Raw genomic sequence first — 21504 nt, forward strand, 5'->3', positions numbered from 1 at the left:
CTAAAAAACTAGTTCATGCCCCACATCCCTTGGGAACAGGACTCCACAGCTAGTAAGGCACTGTCCTCCCCGAATCCATGGGTTGTTCTCCCTTGAATAAAGGACATCAGACTCATTACTAAATTGTTTTAGTTTTGTCATTCACACAGTAGGCCTTAACCCAGTGGTCTTAGTACTTGACATAGTAGATCCTAACTGAGAGGATTGAAAAGCTTGGGGATTTTTCTGTGTATCTGCTATTCCTGATCAAAGACGTATATTTTAAAGAGTTCCTTCACATGTGTGTGTGGTCACGTGCACATAGAGGTGAAAAGAATTCTTTAATCATCTAAGGAAGATCTGTGTTTATTCCTTTTTGATTTGATAAGCTTTGGGGTAGGGCATGCACACTAGATCCACTCCAAAATGTAAGCACTCTGCTCGACTCCCGATTCACGATGACTCTTCTTTCCTTATTGCAGACTCTCCTTCCCAATGCCTCGGGAACAGGCACTGACAAAGGACTGGTTTTCATTCTTAGACCAGAGCAGAGTATATGCACTTGGCACTTGGAGACTTCAGACCCTGAGCCTGTCCAAAATGTGGCCATTCCACTCTCCTACTCGGAAAGCGGTAACCTTTCTATTGTCGACTCCCCGTTACTCTCCAGAATGCGGGACTTGTGTGTGAAAATTTAGGGAAAACTATAATCCTATTAAAAGTGTTTATTATAAGTACAATACCTTGAGTCAGAAAGGTATTAACAGCAGGGGAGTCAGAGAATTAGCATGATGACTGAAAGCCCAGGTGGGGAATAGGAGAACACATTTATTCATTTGGAAAACATTTAAGGAGCCCTTGGAGAAGCTGTAACAGAAAGACAAGGCATGGTCCTTCACACATTAGTTGGTTATCGGAGGCCGAGGAAGACGTGGAAGAAGAATGGGGTGTTTGGAGGATGGTGAACAGTGGGTGTGGCTGGAGCCAGGGTGTGAAGGGCCTGGTGTACAATGTGAGGTTTGCCCTCTATGCTGAGGAACATAGTGAGTTTTTTTTTTTTTTTTTTTTTTTTTTGCGGTACACGCGGGACTCTCACTGTTGTTGTGGCCTCTCTTGTCGCGGAGCACAGGCTCCGGACGCGCAGGCCATGGCCCACGGGCCCAGCCGCTCCGCGGCATGTGGAATCTTCCCGGACCGGGGCACGAACCCGTGTCCCCTGCATCGGCAGGTGGACTCTCAACCACTGCGCCACCAGGGAAGCCCCATCGCGAGTTTTTAAGCAGAGGAATGATCTGATACATTTCATCTCTTAGAAAGTTAACTCTAGAAGCAGTGTGAGGAGTGGGTTGGAGAGGGCATAGCAGAGTCAAGACAGCACAGCTTTCAGGACTCATAGTGAGAAACGAAGATGCGAACAAAGGCCCCTAGAGGGGGCTGGAGAGGAGGAGCTGGGTTGAGATATTCAGAAGGTAGAATTGACAAGACACAACGACCAGTGGTTATGGATTGTAAAAGTGGGGAGCATGGGCTTCCCATTTGGGCAGCTGGGAGGTGGTGATGCAAAATAGGCATGGAGATAGGATTTTTGTGGTGCTGGATGTTTCAGGGGGTTGGGATGAGGTAGATGGTGACTTCAGTTTGGGACACATTGAATCTGAGACCCTTATAGGACATCTGGATGGAAATGTATAGTAGGCAGTTTAAAATAAGGGCCAGGAGTGGAGGTGTGAGGTTAGATATCCAACTGAATAGTTGTTAGTAAAAGCCATGGAAGTGAGTGAGATTGTCCAGGCATGAACTTAGAGATTTAGGGGGGAAAAATAATAGCAGATAACTTCCTAGTGCCTACCACGTGCCAGACTGTTTCTGGGGGATGCTAACTGCTGAAGAATAATTGTAAGACTAAGGAGTAGACAGGAAGGTAAGAGGAGAGCCTGGACATCCTGCGTTAAGTAAGGAGTGGTAAATAGTACTTTGCAGAGAGATCAAGAGAGTGACTGAAAGTGTCCATATGATAGCACAACCCAGAGTCAGTGGTGGCCTTTAATGAGAGTCATTTTAGTGGCACAGTGAGGGTGAAAACTAGATTATAGTGATTGAGGAGTGAAGGTGAGGTGAGGAAATTTACGTTCTTTTAAAGTTTGGTAGTAAAGGGAAGGAGAGGTTGCAATAACTAGTAAAGGAGGTAGAAGCCAAAAAGTGATTGGAGTTGAAGAAAGACAGTGTTCTGTAGCAAAAGGGTAATTACCTGATTGAAAAATGATAGATTTCAAGCTTCCCTCAGGGTCAGTGCACAAGAAAATTTATGAACAGTGGAGTGTCAGTTACAATGCACATGCTTTTCTCAGGTGTGGTAAATATTTGTAAATGCAGGGAAAGGAGAGTGTGAAAGAAGAGCATAGAATTCTGAGAAAGATTCCACAGAATATTGAAACAGTGCACACTGGGTATCTCCATTCCAAATCTGCAGAGTTCCAGCAGTTTATGGAAACTAAGAACCAGCTCTGGGAATGATTGGATGAGTGTATGAAGTTGAGATCTTAAGAACCTTTAAATTGGTTTACCTTGTTCTTAGCTTCTCCACTTGAGTCTGCTGTATACAGTTCTTTACATGGAATTGAACTAATGTCAAGTGACTTCTTTAAGTGTTGTCTTGCTTAAAGGTTATGAATAGGATTTCTAATAAGAAAAGAAGAGCTGTTTTAACCACATTATTATTATTATTATTTTTTTTTTTTGCGGTACGTGGGCCTCTCACTGTTGTGGCCTCTCCCGTTGCGGAGCACAGGCTCCGGACGCACAGACTCAGTGGCCATGGCTCACGGGCCCAGCCGCTCCACGGCATGTGGGATCCTCCCGGACCAGGACACGATCCTGCGTACCCTGCATCGGCAGGCAGACTCTCAACCACTGCGCCACCAGTGAAGCCCTTAACCACATTATTAATGTAACTTAAATACCCCAAATTTATTTTCTGTTTAATTATACATATGCTACTCTAATATGTGGTCTTGGGGTTCTTGAGATTTTTAAATTTTTACTCTTTTATATATATACAAAGACTTCCAGCAATGAGGATGACACCATCTTCCTCCCTGTTGAAAGAGTCATGTGAAAAGTGGACACCCTTCTTCTGTATATACTAAAATCTAATAAAAACTTCTCTATGTAGGAAAGGCACACATTCAACCTTTGGCATACAATTTCAAGGTGTTCATGGAGCCCCTGAAACCCACTCTTGGACGCCAGCTTAAGAATCTCTGCCTCTTCTGACCTTTTTAACTCTAGTGCAGAGATTGGCAAACTCCAGAGTGCAAGACAAATCCAGCTCGTTGCCTGTTTTGTACATAAAGTCTTATTAGAACATAGCCCAGGGACTTCCCTGGTGGTCCAGTGGTTAAGACTCTGCGCTCCCAATGCAGGGGGCCCAGGGTCTATCCCTGGTCAGGGAACTAGATCCTGCACGCTGCAACTAATATACCGTGTGCTGCAACTAAGACCTGGCACAGCCAAATAAATAAATAAATATTAAAAAAAAAGAAAGAAAAGCAACTAAAAATCCTATACTTAAAAAAAAAAACAAAAGAACACAGCCCATTCGCTTCCGTATCATCTATGGCTGCTTTCCTGCCACAAGAGCAGGGTTGAGTAGTTGCCACAGAGACCATCGAGTCTGAAAAGCCTCTAAAATATTTACTATCTGACCCTTTACAGAAAAGGTCTTCTAATCCCTGTTCCACAGCCCATAACCTCAGTTAACTTTACACTTAGTCCATGAGGTAGTACGAAACCAGAAGCTGTCTATTTAACTTCTATATTGGGAGTTCTTATAAGGGGTGGGGTTCTGTTTTTCCTAGTGTGGGTTGAATATATAAGAATTCTATGTTAAGTAACTTCCTTGTTTTCCATCCAGATCCTATCCCTGGTGGTTGTAATTTGGAGTTTGATTTAGATATCGATTCCAACATTTACCTGGAGTATAATTTCTTTGAAACAACTATCAAATTTGCTCCAGCAAACCTAGGTCATGCGAGGTATGTCTGTCTCCCGACTCCTAAAACTCCTTTTAGGACGTGCATTGCTCGCTGTTGCGTAGATTGAGTAAATTCTCTCAAAATCCATAGTTTCTCTTTAGCAAAATTGAATTGCTAATTTTTTTTTTGGAATGGAAGTAATTTAAGCTTTGTTACTAATACTCAAGCTGTCATTTACAGTTAATGTTGTTTCCCTTCATTCTTAGGAAGAGCCAGATGTTGAGCCTTTATTATGAGCTTAGAAGTACATCTTAGTTTTTGTAAAGAGTTTTAAATATGGAAAACATTCTGGAGGCATGAAACACTCATATTTTTTGTAAGCATTTTATTATTTTAATTAACATTCTGCCGTAGTTTCTACTTTAATAGTAATGATAGCTAACGTTTGAAATGCTCCCTGTGTATCATCCATGGTGCTGCTAAGTGCTGTGTGTTGTCATTTAATCCTAATTTTATGAAGAAGGGGCTGCTGTTCTTATTTTACAGAAAGGCCCCCTAAGGGTTGTTGAGATTAAGTGACTTGCCCACATACACACAGCCAACAAGTAGCAAAGCGGGCAGTTGACTCAACCTGACTGATACGTCTGGTTATGTAACCATACATACTGCCTCTCCTTTCTTGGTGGTGCCAAACTTGGAACCGTTGTTGCAGAAGTTTGAAGTTCCAGCTTTTGGTTCTTTTTTATAGATGAGACTTGCAGCACAAGAGACTGATGTTCAGTTTTGTTGGTTGACTTTAGAGGCGCAGATGCTCCGCCGTGTGACGTCAAGACGGGCCAGGACTCCAGGTGGAGGTTACAGTATGACGTCTATCAGTATTTTTTGCCGGAGAACGACCTCACTGAAGAGGCATTGCTAAGGCACCTGCAGAGGATGGCCGAGGTGCCTCAGGTGCAGGCCAATGCTCTCAAGGTAAATCTGACTCTCATAATTTGTGTGGCCAGACTGTGATGCCTTTGTAAGAGTTGAGAAGGGGAGAAGCTACCAGGAGCTTTTTTTTTTTCTTTTAAACTGTTTTCTTGGTTTTTCTGGGATTCTCACTTTTTCTCTTTTATTTCATTATCACCTTGGAAGTCATTACTAGTGATATCCCTAAGTAACGTTGCCTTTTGAGGAGATGCATGTAAATTGTGTTATATTTTAGTTGCAGCCACATCTATGACTGGTAATCTTGAGCTATGGATGGAAGTGGGTGGTAATTTTCTATGTACTCCCATAACTATTAGATTAAAAAAATTTGGCAAGTCTAAAGGTTATAGTGTTTTGAGAAAAAATAATGTGAAACTGTTTAAGGATATATACGTTACCTTTAATATTTAAACCCAAATGCAAAGTTTCTAACTTGCAGCAAAAGTTTTCTTCGAGCTTTTGAAACCCCTGAAAACTCTTGTGACTCCAAGGGTGGGGACAGGCCAGCAGCCTTGGCATCATCTGGGAGTTTGTTAGAGTTGCAGACTCTTAGGCTCCACCCCAGAGCTATGGAATCAGCATCTGTCTTTACGATCCCCAGGTGATGCCTATGCAAATTAAAATTTGAGACTCATGCTCTAGATCATTTTTGTGGAGGGCAGGATTTTATCTTTATGTCTTAAAGGGTGCCTGATATCGGTCTAATAAACAAGGTCATCTGTCAGTCTAGTGGTTGGTGGGTAAAGTTTTTCTAGACTGCTAAGATCTTCCTAGAAGGTTGTAGATTATCAGATTACATAGAAAGAAGCGATTGAAACTGGGTGTCTGTGATTAACCTAGGCACTCAGCCTGTTGCAGAGTAAGATCTGATTTTGTTGCTGTGTCACCTAGCATGTTATTTCCCCATGCTAAGAGGGAGCCTTGAACAAGAAAACTCATTGTGCTTATTCACCAATTAGGAAGCTCTATTGGCAAAGGTTGCCTTCGTACATAGGAAATTTTGAAGACCATTTTTATTCTTATAAAGAATGTAAGACTTCTTAGAGTCTTTTTAGCTTACTTCTTAACTTTTGGTTAAGAGCTAGAATATCGCGTGCCAGAATTCAAGGAAACCCTCAACGACTAATGAGGGCGTGTCAAGAAGACTCTGGAGCCTGCTTTTTCTGGTTGTTCTTTGTTTTCTTTGGAGTTTTTTTGATGTGGACCATTTTTAAAGTCTTTATTGAATTTGCTACAATATTGCTTCTGTTTTATGTTTTGGTTTTATGGCCGCGAGGCATGTGGGATCTTACCTCCCTGACCAGGGATTGAACCCGCATCCCCCGCATTGGAAGGCGAAGTCTTAGCCACTGGACCACCACGGAAGTCCCTGGAGCCTGTTTGAGGAGGCTCACACTGGCCATCTCTGGGACAATTCAGTCATCAAAGAGAACGTGATTGATTATGCCTTGAATAAACAAAAACACGTCCATACTGATACTAAAAAAAGAAAAAGGAAAAATGCTCAGTTGCTACCGTTGGAGCAACGTAGACAAAATTACACTCTGAAAATTAATAAAGGGAAGGAATTTACCCTGCCTTTTTAAAAGGAGGATCTGTAATTCACTCCCAGTTGATAAGAGAAAGTTCTGCTTTACAGAAGAATGCCAGCTAGTAAATGTAGAAGGAATAATAGAATTAGAAAATCTCCATTTTCTGACCCTCAGTGAAATAATTCAGGCAAGGATCACCAGGTGGAAAGAGTGTTGGGGGGAAGGATATTCCCAGGATACCTAAATAGCACCCTCAGATTAATTCTTATTGCAAAGGGAAAACTACTCTCAGAGTGGAGTGATCCGATGGTCTCTACCTTATCCATGTGGTCAGAGTTAGCTTTGCTGATAGTAGGTGAACCTGCATTATGTGCTCATGTGAATGTAGGCTGACTTTATCGCCATAACCTATGGAATATTCTAGCAAAACAGGTTTAACTTGAGTTCCTGTTTATAGGAGTCCCTGTTTACAAGAAATGCATAGGATCAAAGTACAAGTTAGACATCTTGAGCACAATCTGATAAATTCAGATTGTGGAGTGATCTGTAAAATAACTTCCTTAATCTTTCAAGGGTGATTCTGGATTGCAGAAATTGGAGATAAACATCATACATGAAACTTGGTTGGATCTTGGTTAAGGGGGAGAAAAGCTATAAAAGACATTTGGGAAAATTTGAATGTGGACCGTGTATTAGAGAATAAGAAATTATTAATTTTCTTAGGTGAACTGAGGTATTGTGAGCACATAGGAGAATATCCTTGTACTTAGTACCTTGCTATTCAAAGTGTGGTGGATGAATGCATAGCGCTGCATCACCTGAGAGATTCTTAGAAAAGCAGAATCTCAGGTACCTCCTCTGACCAGCAGAATCAGAATCTGAATTTTAACAAGCTCCCCAGTGATTCATAGGCTATTACGTCTGAGAAACACTGTGTTAGGACATGCATGCTGAAGTATTTAGAAGTGAAATGTCATGATTCCTGTAACTTACTTTAAAATGGTTCAGCCAAAAACTATATATGTGGGGTGGGGAGGATCAGGAGGGAGGGACAGAGAAGCAAATCCGCTAAAGCAAGAACGGCTGTTGAATCCAAGTGTGGTGTATAACGTTTTCATTGTATTATTCTTAACATTGTGTTGGACTTGACCAATCCTTTGCCCAGAACACACATATATATATATATTTTTTTTTGCGGTATGTGGGCCTCTCACTGTTGTGGCCTCTCCCGTTGCGGAGCACAGGCTCCGGACGCACAGGCTCAGCGGCCATGGCTCACGGGCCCAGCCGCCCCGCGGCATGTGGGATCCTCCTGGACCGGGGCACGAACCCGTGTCCCCTGCATCAGCAGGCGGACTCTCAACCACTGCGCCACCAGGGAAGCCCCCGAAAACATAGTTCTGAAGGCTAAGCACTATATTTAAACACTAGAAGTTTTCTAAGAGCCTCCTAATAATTTACTCCTGAAACCCTAACATTTCGTTTTCTCCCTCTGTTAGTAGGAACATGTCTGTGTATTAGGGCTACGTGGGGCCTTTGCTTCTCCTATTATATTTATTCCCTATTTAACAAACAACCTTTAAAAGGGAATTTTTGAAGTGAAGGGCTACAGGGCAGCACAGCTGTATGTGATTTTTCTTATTTCAGAGCCTGCTAGACAAAGGTAAGTGAGTGCTCTCTGTGAGACGTTAACCCACACGGCCTACGTCAGCTCTGTAGCTCGCAGTGACCGCTCACGTTTGTTGGACACTTACTCTGTGCTAATTACTGAGGGACACTAGTGAGCAGAATCAATAAGGTTCCCGCCCTTACGTCATTTACAGTCTAGCAGACGAGACAAAAGTTCTTTTCTTTGTCCTAACTAGCGCATTTTACTTAAATCATTTATTTATATCACATTTTACTTAAATTATTAACATATACAAAATCTTTAGATGCATTTTGTGTAAGAGCTTGTTCACATCAACACGTACATACTGTGCAGGACAATCTCTTGACAAAGTCTAATGGGTTGGTAAACTATTTATATGTAGGATGGATAGCACAGGGAACTATATTCAATATCCTGTGATAAACCATAGTGGAAAAGAATATGAAAAAGAATATATATATATATATATGTATGTTTAACTGAATCACTTTGCTGTACAGCAGAAATTAACACAACTTTGTAAATCGACTATATTTTAATAAATTGTTTTAAAAAAGCCAAATGGGCTAGTGTATATTTTAAACAAGAATTGTACTTTCATATTAGAATTTAATAGCACATGTAGGTGGGGTTATAATAGAAAAGCTTGTGGGGTTTTTTTAAAATTAATTTTTATTGGAGTATAGTTGCTTTACAATGTTGTGTTGGTTTCTACTTTACAGCAAAGTGAATCAGCTATACGTATACATATATCCCCTCTTTTTTGGGTTTCCTTCTCATTTAGGTCACCACAGAGCATAGAGTAGAGTTCCCTGTGCTATACAGTAGGTTCTCATTAGTTATCTATTTTATACACAGTATCAGTAGTGTATATATGTCAATCCCAATCTCCCAATTCATGCCTCTCCTTCCCCCTTGGTATCCATACGTTTGTTTTCTACATCTGTGTCTCTATTTCTGCTTTACAAATAAGATAATCTATACCATTTTTCTAGATTCCACATATATGCATTAATATGACATATTTGTTTTTCTCTTTCTGACTTACTTCACTCTGTATGACAGACTCTAGGTCCATCCACGTCTCTACAAATGACCCAATTTCGTTCCTTTTTATGGCTGAGTAATATTCCACTATATATATATATGTACCACGTCTTCTTTATCCATACATCTGTTGATGGACATTTAGATTGCCTCCACGTCCTGGCTATTGTAAATAATGCTGCAATGAACATTGGGGTGCATGAGTCCTTTGAATTATGGTTTTCTCGGTGTATATGTCCAGTGGTAGGATTGCTGGGTCATACGGTAGTTAGTTCTGTTTTTAGTTTTTTAAGGAACCTCCATACTGTTCTCCATAGTAGCTGTATCGATTTACTTTCCCACCAACAGTGCAAGAAGACATGCCGATGGCCAAGAGGCACATGAAAACATGCTCAACATCACTAATTATTAGAGAAATGCGGATCAGAGCTGCAGTGAGATACCACCTCACACTGGTCAGAATGGCCACCATCAAAAAATCTACAAACAATAAATGCTGGATAGGGTGTGGAGAAAAGGGGTTTGCTTTTTTAAATCTAAACACTAATCGTGCATTATTTTTGGCTTCAGGTGGTTACCCTAACAGCTGATGATAAGACAAGTGTTTCTTTCTCCTCCCTCCGTGGACAAGGTGTCATTTACAACGTCATCGTTAGGGATCCATTTCTAAATACGTCTGCAGCTTACGTCCCTGCTCACACGTACGCTTGCAGCTTTGAGGCAGGGGAGGATAATTGTTCTTCCCTTGGTGAGTATGTGGATTTCAACTGTGAAAATTCTTCTTTGGCTTTGCGGATCTTTATCAACTAGTACAGAACTTAAGGATATTTAGAAGTGCTTTTGTCTCATGCATTCATGCATTCAGCGCATGCCTCCTGAGCCCGTCCAGTTACTCCACTCTCTGTTCTAGGCACTGGGATAGAGTAGTGGACAAAACAGACAAAATACTAGCCCTCCTGCAGCCTGCATCTTAGTGGGGGAGACGAGACAGACAAGATACATTTTGAAATATATCGTATGTGAGATATACATGACGAGGGTAAAGAAGCAAGAATTAAGTAGGAAAGGGAGATAACCAGTGAGGGCGAGAGAATTTGAGAAAGCATGGCTCAGGAAGTCCTTGCTGAACAGGTAGCATTAGGATAAAGACCCAGGGCGAGGCAGGGAGCCATGGACATGTCACCGGGGGGGCAGTGGCGGGGGGTGCCAGGCCGAGGGGACAGCCAGCGCAGAGGCCCTCAGCTGCGAGCCTGCCTCGTGTGGCTGCTGGAGCGGGCGGCCTCGCAGGTCCCAGTTTGGACTATAGCTTTTCTTCTGAGAGCAATGAAAAGGCATTGGAGAGCTTGAGCAGATGGTGCTGATTCGTGTTTCAATGGGATCACTCTGGCTGCTTTGTTTTGTTTTGTTTGAGAAAAATCAGGCAAGAGCAGAAATAGGGAGATTGACCATCATAGTGTCCAGGAGAGAGAGGGCGCTGGCAGTGGGGCTGCTGTAAGATCTTTCTGTTTATGTCTGTTTAGCATCTTATTTTGAAACAGTTTCACAGAAAAGATGCAGAAATGGTTCAGAGAATTCTGCATAGTCTTCACCAATGGTCCTCAGATGTTAGTTACCACGTTAGGCTGTTTGCTTTTTATTCTTTCTCTCTATGTACACATATATATACATTTTTTTCCTGAAGCATCTGAGAGCAAGTTGCAGACATAGAGACCCTTTGGCCCTTAAATGTTTCTAATTATTTCCTTATGTAACTAGTAAAACTATCAAATCACAAAATTAACATTGATATAGTACTGTTATTTAACCTACAGATGTTATCAAATTTCACTAGTTATTCCACCAATGTCCCTTATAACCAGAAGAAAAATTTTTTTTCTGGTCTAGGGTCCACTTCATGATCACATGTTGCATTAAACTGTCTCTTTTATCTTCCTGCGTCCGGCACAATTTCTTAGTCTGTTTTTGTCTTTCAAAACCTTTACCTTTTTGAGGAGTACAGTTTATTTATTTTTGTAGAAAATCCTCAATTTGGGTTTATCTGATGTTTCCTTGTGACTAAGTTCAGATTTTGAATTTTTATAGGAATACAAAAGAAGTGATGAAGTGTCCTTCTCTAGAGGCACCTGATATCTGTGTTTTCCGTTACTGGTGGTAGTAACCCTGATTACTTGGTTGGGTGTCAGCCAGGTTTCTCCACTGTGTAGTAACTGTTTTCCCCTTTAAGTATCTTTTGGGGAGATACTTTGAGTACAGGTAAATAGTCGTTTCTCAAACTCTTCACTTGCTGGCTTTAGCATCTGGTGAGCCTTGCCTGAAACATTTATTACCAGCCGGTTGCCAAATGGCATTTTTCCATGTTTATCATTCCTTTTATGTTTATAGCTGTAGGAGAGGGAGGGGGTCTAAGGACTGAGCCCCGGGTGCTCCAATGATTACTGAGGTCAGGAAATTGAAGGAGATCCCACCAAGGAGACCGAGAAGGAGCAACCAGATTGGTAAAAGGAAAGTTTTTTGTAGCTAAGAGAAGAAAGTGTTTAGAGGAAGGCAGAGTGATCACCTGGGTCAGATGCTGCTGACGGGGCAGCTGAGAAAGAGACTGGAAAATGACCATTGGATTTAGCAACATGGAGGCCACAGGTGCCAGTCAGAGCATTTCAGGGTAGCCTGACTCGAATATGTTCAAGAACAAATAGGAGGAAAGAAATTGGAAAGAGTTCAAACAACTCTTTCAAGGAGTTTTGCTCTAAAGAATGAAGTCTGTCGGCTGGGTTCAAGCCAGGGTTTAATGTTTGCTGTCTTCTGTATCCTGCCCAGTCTTCCACTGCCACGCGCAAGGTCCTTGAGAGATACAGAGCAAGAGACCAGGCAGATATAAGTTCTGCGTTTTTGACTGATGGGTTTATCTTGTCTGGGTTCCTCCCTTTCCTTTCCCTCAAACTCTTTGCGCCAGGGCCCCTCCTAATGAGAGTGAGCTCTGGGACTTGTCTTTTCACATTAGGCGGAGGGGAGGGAAAGGTCCCATCCTACTGTTCCTCCAGCTCAGAGTTCGGTTCTGTGGCTTCTGTCTTCAAGCTCGATGCACACTAGGATGCCTTTCCTGAGCTTACAGTAGGGCGGATGGACCCACGTTGCCTTTTTTTTTTTTAATTTTTTAAAATTTATTTATTTATTTTTGGCTGTGTTGGGTCTTCGTTTCTGCGCGAGGGCTTTCTCTAGTTGCGGCGAGCGGGGGCCGCTCTTCATCGCGGTGCGCGTGCCTCTCACTGTCGCGGCCTCTCTTGTTGCGCGGAGCACAGGCTCCAGATGCACAGGCTCAGTAGTTGTGGCTCACGGGCCCAGTTGCTCCGCGGCATGTGGGATCTTCCCAGACCAGGGCTCAAACCCATGTCCCCTGCATTAGCAGGCGGACTCTCAACCACTGCGCCACCAGGGAAGCCCCACGTTGCCTTTTAATTAAAACCTTGGCCTCTGTCATAGCTATAGTGATTCCGTCATGATTAAAAACACTAAACATTGGCTCCCCTGTGTCTTCCCCTCCCACTCACCCCTTTGTCTTCATTTTCCCCAGAATTCGTACCTTGTGTTGTCTCTAGATTCTACTTATGAAATCTCTCCTCTCGGGCTTTACTTGTATGTTTAACTTTTTCTCTCCTTCCTTCCTGGTACTGTGATCCGAGATTCTACTTAGTTCCTCTCTGCTGTCTAATGTCCTGGAGGAACATATCTAACTGTGTGTGCCAGTTTTTCTTGGGTTGCTGTCTTTGGTGACTGCACCACTTGCTGGAAACTTCCGCTAGATTTTCACTTGAAAAAAATTATCCCACTGAACTGCATGTTTTTGCTCTAAGGATTGAATCGTAGAACTGCTGTCAGCCGCAGGTCTGAAATAAGCAGGATGTTGCAGTAACTCTCATTTCATCTTTCTTTTGAGCTCTTCATTCTCAGAGAAACTGATATGTAGGTATATTTTATGCCCTGCAAATGGTGGTCTTCTGTTTTGTGTTCCTTATCTAAATGTAGGTCTTCATGGTATCCATCTGAACACTCAGGTATTTTATGTGTGTGTGTGTGTGTGTGTGTGTGTGTGTGTGTTTTAAAGCACTGACTGATTTAATCCTCACATCCACAGTGGCATTGGTACTTTTGTTTTTAATTAATTTATTTATTTTTGCTGTGTTGGGTCTTCGTTTCTGTGCGATGGCTTTCTCTAGTTGTGGCAAGCGGGGGCCACTCTTCATCGCGGTGCGCGGGCCTCCCACTATCACGGCCTCTCTTGTCGCGGAGCACAGGCTCCAGACGCGCAGGATCAGTAGTTGTGGCTCACGGGCCTAGTTGCTCCATGGCATGTGGGATCCTCCCAGACCAGGGCTCGGACCCGTGTCCCCTGCACTGGCAGGCAGATTCTCAACCACTGCGCCACCAGGGAAGCCCCTTTTATGTGTTTTGACTTGTGGTCAGTTTGTAACACTTCACAGGAGTTTGCGTAGGTGCTTTGTTTTTGTTTTTAGTTCGGGGATGACTTTCTTGTGTTTATCTCAAAGGTGTCACGATGGTGGTGAATTTAGTGGATCTGTTTTTCCCTTCAGTAGGGCTTGTCTTTCGAATCCTGTTTCTTCTATTTAAGTTTGTGCCGATTGAGGATCACAGGGTTTGGATTCTTCGGCATCAGGGAGCATATTGTGCTTCATCATTAGTTATTACACTACATTTTTTTCCCAAGCAACGTGTATAATTGAGAAGATTGGTAGTAATTTGTTCATGTGTTACTTATAGAATAATACGTCTTCTTTAATTTAATGTGAGTTTTGGTTAAAATCTTTTGTGGTTGAAAACTTCAGTGAGCCTCCATATATCATTATCCCGCCTTAGCAATTTTGATTCATGGCCGTTATCTTGTTGCAGTTATACACCCACCTGTGTCCCTGTGCCCCACCCCCCTTATCACTGGATTCTTTTCGAGTGGGTCCCTAATGGTCATTTTGCTTATGAAATTTTAGTACAGTATGTATATCTTAAAGATAAGTGCTGTTTTTTAAAAAATATATAGGCACAGTATCATTAGCACAAGTCTCAATGAAAAATATTGAAGATAATTCCTTAATAGCATCAGATTAACAGCCAGTGTTTACATTTTCCCAGGCTTCTTAATTGTTTTTCACAGTTTTGTTTGTTTGAATCAGGTTTCAGATGAGGTCTGCACATTGTTTTTAGTTGATGTGTGTCTTAAATCCCCTTTAAGCCATCGTTCTCCCTCCCCTGACCCTCCTTTTCTTCTTGTAGTTTATTTGTGAAGAAACAGTTATTTGTTTCAGGCACGCTCTCTCTCCTCCTCCTTTCCCACTTCTCCCCCATCCCCTCCCCCAAATGTGTCGTGGGTAGCATTGCAGACCTTCATCAGGAAGCAGTGTCGTCTGACTTCTCTTTTTGTGACACCAGCAACCATTGGTATTCACTGCCCACACAGAGTAAGTCATTAGGGGTGGCAAGGATTTTTTTTTTTATTTTTATTTTATTTATTTATTTTTAGGATATTTTTAAAATAAGTTATACACGTATGGAATAAATTATTGTCAGTTCACTTTGCTTTTTTTCATGAAGCTTTGTTCTATATTGATTCAAAGTATCAAATTCGATGTATTATGCACTCAGTTTTCATTATTTTTAGGAAGAGTATCTACCAAAGTGTTCTTCACTCTTTTTGCCCTGCTTGGTCTCTTCATCTGTTTCTTTGGACACAGATTCTGGAAAACAGGTATTTTGTCTAATATAGTTGCTATTTACATGCCTTGTGGTCTTTTTTCTGAAATGCTGCTGGGGAATTTATGACCTGTAAGGAGAGTAAGCAACTGGCTACCTCCACTATCTTTATAGATTTGTAGCTGGGGTCTTTTAGTAAAGATTCTACTGAATTACAATGCATTTTGATTTTTTCTCTTTTCTCAGCAATGGAATGCAACCTTCTCTTATTAAGAGGGGAATAAAATTTGATTTGTGCATCAAAACTTCAGTTGCTAGATTGACTAGTTGACCAAAGATTACTAATTAGAAATCAGGACGTCTATGTAAAAATATATGTGGATTCTGGTGATGGTGATTGACATGGTTTCATATAAATCAGGCTGCAGTGTACAGTACAGGGAGGTTGAAATGTCTGCACAACCCTGGGAGGTTCAGACAGCAAATGGGAACTCCACGATCTGCTCAGTGAAACCCAATGGGGGAAGTAGAATATGAATTATGCTCATTGAATTGATTTGAATTCATTGGGCTGACTTTTTTTTTTTTTTTTTTTTTTTTTGCGGTACGCGGGCCTCTCACTGTTGTGGCCTCTCCCGCTGCGGAGCACAGGCTCCGGACGCGCAGGCCCAGCGGCCGTGGCTCACGGGCCCAGCCGCTCCGCGGCATGTGGGATCTTCCCAGACCAGGGCACGAACCCGTGTCCCCCGCATCGGCAGGCGGACTCTCAACCACTGCGCCACTGGGGAAGCCCTGGGCTGACTTTTATATAATGTTTGCAGTTACTAAAAAAAAAAAAAAAAAATCCTTATATAATTCATTAACAGGCAGTATAATGAGCATCAAGGGGATAGTAAACATAATCTTGACCTTATAAAACTCCTCGAACTTGCTTTAATAAATTGTTTGAAGCAGCAACTCCTTTCCCTCCATTACTATACTTTTTTTGTTGATTGAGAAGAGAATATTGTGAAGAATATTTAATTTCTCAAAGTGTAAAATGATTCTGTAATACAGAATTTAATTGTTAAGCTGTATGCAAGGTCCCAAAGATATTACTAGGTTTTTTATAGATAAAGACAATGGTTGGTGTTCATCCTAAACAGGAAAGGATGACTTAAAAGAAGACATAAAAGTCACATTTTCCTTTGGAATATATTTTTTTTTAACCTTTCAAATTGTATTCTTGCTCATGTAATGAATTGAAATCTAGTCTGTAATTTCAGATCAGACACAATGACAGAAGTACTATTTTTGTTTTAAGTAGGAAGTATAAATATATTAAAATGAGCTATGAAATTAACAATTAACTGACCAATTGAAATTGACCTATACACAAGAAAATGTATCCAATAGTTAATACTTGAATTTGTACCCATTTAATGATAATATTTACTCCCAATGACTTCTGAATTTTTCCTGCCTTTTAGATAATTATCTCTCTTCTCTGAATGCCCTCATGTGTACATTCTGGGAACTGAAGCATGTATTTGTAGATTAGACATTTAAATTGCATTTACTAACTGTAGCTTTTGCTTTTTTTCCTTCCTTGGTCGTTTGCTACTAGAACTATTCTTCATAGGCTTTATCTTCATGGGATTCTTCTTTTATATACTGATTACAAGACTGACACCTATTAAGTATGATGGTAAGTGAAAATAATATAGTTTGATTGAGTGTTCAAAAAGGAAGGCACCGTTTACACCCACCTTTCCTTCTACAGTTTGACCAGTATTGTGTGTGATATCCTCTTATGTGTGTAAAATAACTGGCCACCTGTGCTCTACACATCTTTTCTAAACTACTCCTCGTTCCTTGGAGGAATTCCTTGGTACTGAGGGAAGTGAAGGACCATATTGATTATAAACCTGTGTTCCAGCTGTGTGGTATATTGACCATATGACATTTACAGCAATCAGAGTGTTAGGATTTTCTTTACCTTAAAACAAACACAGCCCCTCCTTCCGTGTCACATTGAACAGAACGCTTGTCACCGCTTCTTCCTCTGCCCCAATTATAGGTTGTACGAAGCCATGCCTGTCACTAGTCCTTGGAGGTTTAGCTCCCCGGCTGGTTTCCAGCCTCAGACCGGGCCCTCCCTAGAGAGGGCCTCCCCGTGCCGGTTTCACTGCACCACTGATGCACCTTCGGTGCCTGACCCAGAGAAGGGCTAGGCTGGCTCTGGTAATGGTATAGTGTGTCTAAGGGTGCGGTTGGAAAAGCTTCCTCTGATCTAACTGTTCATCCTCTCTCCCTGTGCAGTCCGCCTGGTTCTGACGGCCGTTGCCGGAAGTGTCGGTGGGATTTTTTTGGTCGCTGCTTGGTGGCGATTTGGAATCCTCGTGCTCTGCATGCTGTGTGTTGGACTAGTGCTGGGGTTCCTCGTCTCATCAGTGACTTTCTTCACTCCACTGGGTAGGAGATGTGGAACTCACGTTGTGTGTGTTCAGTTCACTGTTTAAAGAGTTCATTTCAGCTCTCTAGTACACATATCCCCTCGTCAGGTATTCGGGGCCTCTCCTTAGAGTTCTGGAAATTTGCACGGATAATGTGGCACTTTGGGGAGGGTCAGTACCAGTAAGAATCCCTCTCTCCTCAAAGGCGCTCTGTATAGATAATTCTAGAATGTCTTTGGAGGTAGCTTTGTATCTATTTGTCATGTTAAGGGCAGTGTGGGTGTGTGTTTCTGTTAGTTAAAATTAAGGGAGGTAAAGGGGATTCTTTATATATGGCAGAATAGTGGTTTTCGTTTTTCATTTGTTAAACCCTGGAACTCTTTCTTCAAGTGAATTTTAAGCAGAAGCCTGATACACCCCACAGATAAACTTGGTGCTGCTCTGATGGCAGCTGAGCTGAGGAACCTGGTGCTTCGTCCCCCGTCTTCTCTTTACCCCTAACCTCTGCTCCCACCCTTTGCCAAACCCCGAGTATTCCCAAAGTACCTACTTGTAGTCATCCTAGGACAGTAGCAAAGGGATGGTTCTGGGGATTTTTTTAAGTTATTCAATTTCTATCAATTTTTAAAATCTAGTTAGCTTGTAAGTTAACTTCCTTTTGTAGGGGAGGAAAAATTTTCCTTCTACCCTTCTAGGTTCTTTGGCTGCTCTAATAATTAAATTGACATAAGACAGGTCAATAGGAGAAAAACAGATTTAATTTCATGCCACTGGAGTCCCATAAAAATATAAGCCTCAAAGGCAGTCAAGCAGTTGAGGCTTATCTGCCATCCCGAGCTAAGAAATGGAATGGAGTCTGGGGTTTCAAAGGGGAGGAGGGCAGTTTACAGGAACATTATAAGAAGAGCAGATGTTTGCCATGCAGGTAAGTCTTTCAGATAAAAAGTTACCTCTGGTAATTGCTTTCGTTCTGGGCCAGGCCCCTGATCTAAATTCTTTTAGGCAGTTAAGGGAAAGAAAAGTTTTTCTGAATCTGCTGGGTCTTGATTGCCTTTCAGCTCATGCCAAAGGGGCACATTTTGGGGTGCCCCATTCTGTTTCCCTTCACTTTGCAGTTGTACAATAACTTAACATTTCTTGTTTGTTGTCAAAAATGCAAAAAAAAGGAGTATCTACACACTACTATATTTAAAATAGATAAACAACAAGGCCCTACTATATACCATGGGAACTATATTCAATATCTTGTAATAACCTATAATGGAAAAGAATCCAAAGAAGAATATATATATATATGTGTATGTGTGTGTGTATAACTGAATCACTTTTGCTATACACCTGAAACTAACACAACATTGTAAATCAACTGTATTTCAATTAAGAAAAAAAAGGGAGTATCTACATTCAAAAGTATTAGGCGGGCTTCCCTGGTGGCGCAGTGGTTGAGAGTCCGCCTGCCGATGCAGGGGACACGGGTTCGTGCCCCGGTCCGGGAGGATCGCACATTGCCGCGAAGCGGCTAGGCCCGTGAGCCATGGCCGCTGAGCCTGCGTGTCCGGAGCCTGTGCTCCACAGCGGGAGAGGCCACAGCAGTGAGAGGCCCGCGTACCACACACACACACACACAAAAAAAAAAGTATTAGGCTATTTCCTTCTTGTGACAATGTTTAGTTCTTATATAATAATATCAGATTAAAGGTGATGAAAATGTTAGATATAAGAATAGCTGTCTCCAAAAAAAAAAAAGAATGCCTGTCTCTTGAGGCTGTCAGTTCTTGAGAACACAGGATATTGAGTGCAGTTGGCTCTCTAAAGATTGTTTTTTAAGATCAGAGAGAATTGGTGACCTGTGTGTTTACTGACCATTCCAAGGCCCTTTGTTCTGATTTTAGCAAACCTATAGCCGAGTTCATTTCCACAGCCACCCCCCCACCCCGCAGGTAGCTTTTTATCTACCTGGAAAGTAGCAGTGTTTAGATTTGACTAAATGACAGGTTCCCAGGGATGTCTGTTGAAAATGGAGATTCAGAGCTCTACTCTAGAAGTGCTAAATCAAATACTACTTAATGAGCTTCCTCCCTTTGTGTTAATGCTTAGAGGATGGAGGGATGATGGGTTAGAATTGTTTGTAGTTGATGTATTGAACTATCTTATTTTTGGTAGTTAATGTATGAACTATCTCATTGCTTAAGGACATTTAGGGTGAGTGTCTCCTTAATAAGAGTGGGTGCAAACTCATATATATATATATATATATTTTTTTTTTTAAAACCCTATTAAATCGATTTTGGTGCTTATATGGGAGTTCATATGGTTAACTCTGAATGCCACTTACATTTTTTACTTTGCAGTACAGAATCATGGAATCATAGAAATTTGTAGCTAGAAGGGACGATTTGAAGCTTGGGGATGAAGTAGTTCAACCATCTCGTCTTATGGGTTAGGAAACTGAGGCCCAGCATCACAGCTGGTAAACGGAAGAGCTTGGACTAGTCCAGCCTCTTCTAAATTATCCTGGTAATAAATGCAGAGCATTTACCTGCTTGATTTTCCTCCCACCCCTCTACCTTCTTAGGACACTCCCTTCAAAGGGGATTGTATTGACAGTTAAATGAAAAAAGTCAGTTCATATCTAATTGCCGACATATTCCCTGGTTGTTAAATTAAATCTTCGATGTGCGTCTATGTTCACACGTTGAGAAAATGAAATTTAACTTGGTGAACCTGTTGTTTACTCTTGATTTCTTTTTGCTTTTCCAGGAAACCTAAAGATTTTCCGTGATGACTCAGTGTTCTGGGTGACCTTCTCTTGTATAGCTATTCTCATTCCAGTGGTTTTCATGGGCTGCCTAAGAATAGTAAGTGTCATCCGGTCAGTTTATTCATCCTATTGTCCTGGGCCTTCAGTTGTTTTGCATTTTTATTCACCAGAGAGAGCTGTCTGATTATCTGTATCAGATGATTGATTTTTTTTTTTTTTTTTTTTTTGCGGTACGGGCCTCTCACTGTTGTGGCCTCTCCCGTTGCGGAGCACAGGCTCCGGACGCACAGGCTCAGCCGCTCCGCGGCATGTGGGATCTTCCCGGACTGGGGCACGAACCCGTGTCCCCTGCATGGGCAGGCGGACTCTCAACCACTGTGCCACCAGGGAAGTCCCAGATGATTGATTTTTAAATAGCCTTGTTACTATGAAAGCAAGAGAAGTTCTAGTTACCATTACCTAGTTACGATGTTTTTTCCATCAAGTGGTGCAGGTCATCCCTCTTTTAACAGCAGAAGCGGAGAAGGTAGGGCTTACAGTAATGCAACAATCTGCCGGATTGTTCATTTCAGCCGTCTCTCCAGAAGAATGGTTCTTAATCTAATTAGAATTTATTGTTGAAGTTCTTTCACAGGGAAGATATTTTCTATGATGAGGGAAACTGTTTTACCAACTGTAGGTGTTGAAGATTGTTTTCAGTTTATATTTTCAGGTAACCTTTATTCAGCTGTAAGACTTGGTCTCTTCTTCATATGCTCTGAGGGAGAAGTAATTCCCTGGGATTGAGGCCAGTGATCAAAGTTAAAAACTATTATTGTTCTACCAGAGGTGCCGCCTAAACGCTTCTGCTCTTCCACAGCTGAACATACTGAGTTGTGGATTCATTGGCTCCTATTCGGTGGTCTTGGCCGTTGACAGTTACTTGTACACAAGCCTTTCCTACATCACTTTGAACGTACTGAAGAGAGTGCTCCACATGGATTTCCGCAGAGCTTTCATAAATGTGCCTTTTCAAACGAATGGTAAGACTCAATCCAAGAACCAAGTGATAGTCAGATAGGAATACTGGCCCACCTGTGCTAACAAGAACTCTTGGTAACCAGATTGAAAGATTGAAAGAAGGTTAACTGGACAAAAGGTGGAAATTCACACCATCCAAATGCGATAAGAGCCCTGTGTTAATAACTTATGATCATAGGAATGAAGAATTTAAATTTGTAAGGTGGCTGAAAGCCATACTTCTAAAAATCTAGTAAATGAACTTTATTAAGAAATTTCTAAGTCAGGATTACAAAGGTTTATCTGGTCAATTCCCAGTTGTAAGAAAAATGCTGAGAATAAAGCTGTTTGGCACCTTATGAGTTGGGGTGGGGTGAGGGGTAAGAACGACAACCTGATATTTTTAAGCTATTCCCTTGTTTTCCTCCTATAAAGAAGCACGTAATTTGCTAATCAAAGT

The 21504-nt window shown here is 41.7% G+C and overlaps 1 protein-coding gene across 1 annotated transcript in view; it reads left to right on the forward strand.

Moving 5' to 3' along the window:
- The window catches only part of TM7SF3 (transmembrane 7 superfamily member 3), a 37681-nt gene that overhangs the window by 13235 nt on the left and 2942 nt on the right, over window positions 1-21504 (forward strand). Inside the window, exons 3-11 of the mRNA XM_030830512.2 lie at window positions 462-612; window positions 3893-4013; window positions 4754-4925; window positions 9723-9900; window positions 14818-14904; window positions 16456-16536; window positions 17151-17303; window positions 20045-20142; window positions 20905-21067. Coding sequence (XP_030686372.2) covers window positions 462-612; window positions 3893-4013; window positions 4754-4925; window positions 9723-9900; window positions 14818-14904; window positions 16456-16536; window positions 17151-17303; window positions 20045-20142; window positions 20905-21067 — 1204 coding nt within the window. The remainder of the gene's footprint in view (window positions 1-461; window positions 613-3892; window positions 4014-4753; window positions 4926-9722; window positions 9901-14817; window positions 14905-16455; window positions 16537-17150; window positions 17304-20044; window positions 20143-20904; window positions 21068-21504) is intronic.

The sequence above is a fragment of the Globicephala melas genome, chromosome 10 (genome assembly GCF_963455315.2).
Source record: "Globicephala melas chromosome 10, mGloMel1.2, whole genome shotgun sequence".
NCBI lineage: Eukaryota > Metazoa > Chordata > Mammalia > Artiodactyla > Delphinidae > Globicephala > Globicephala melas.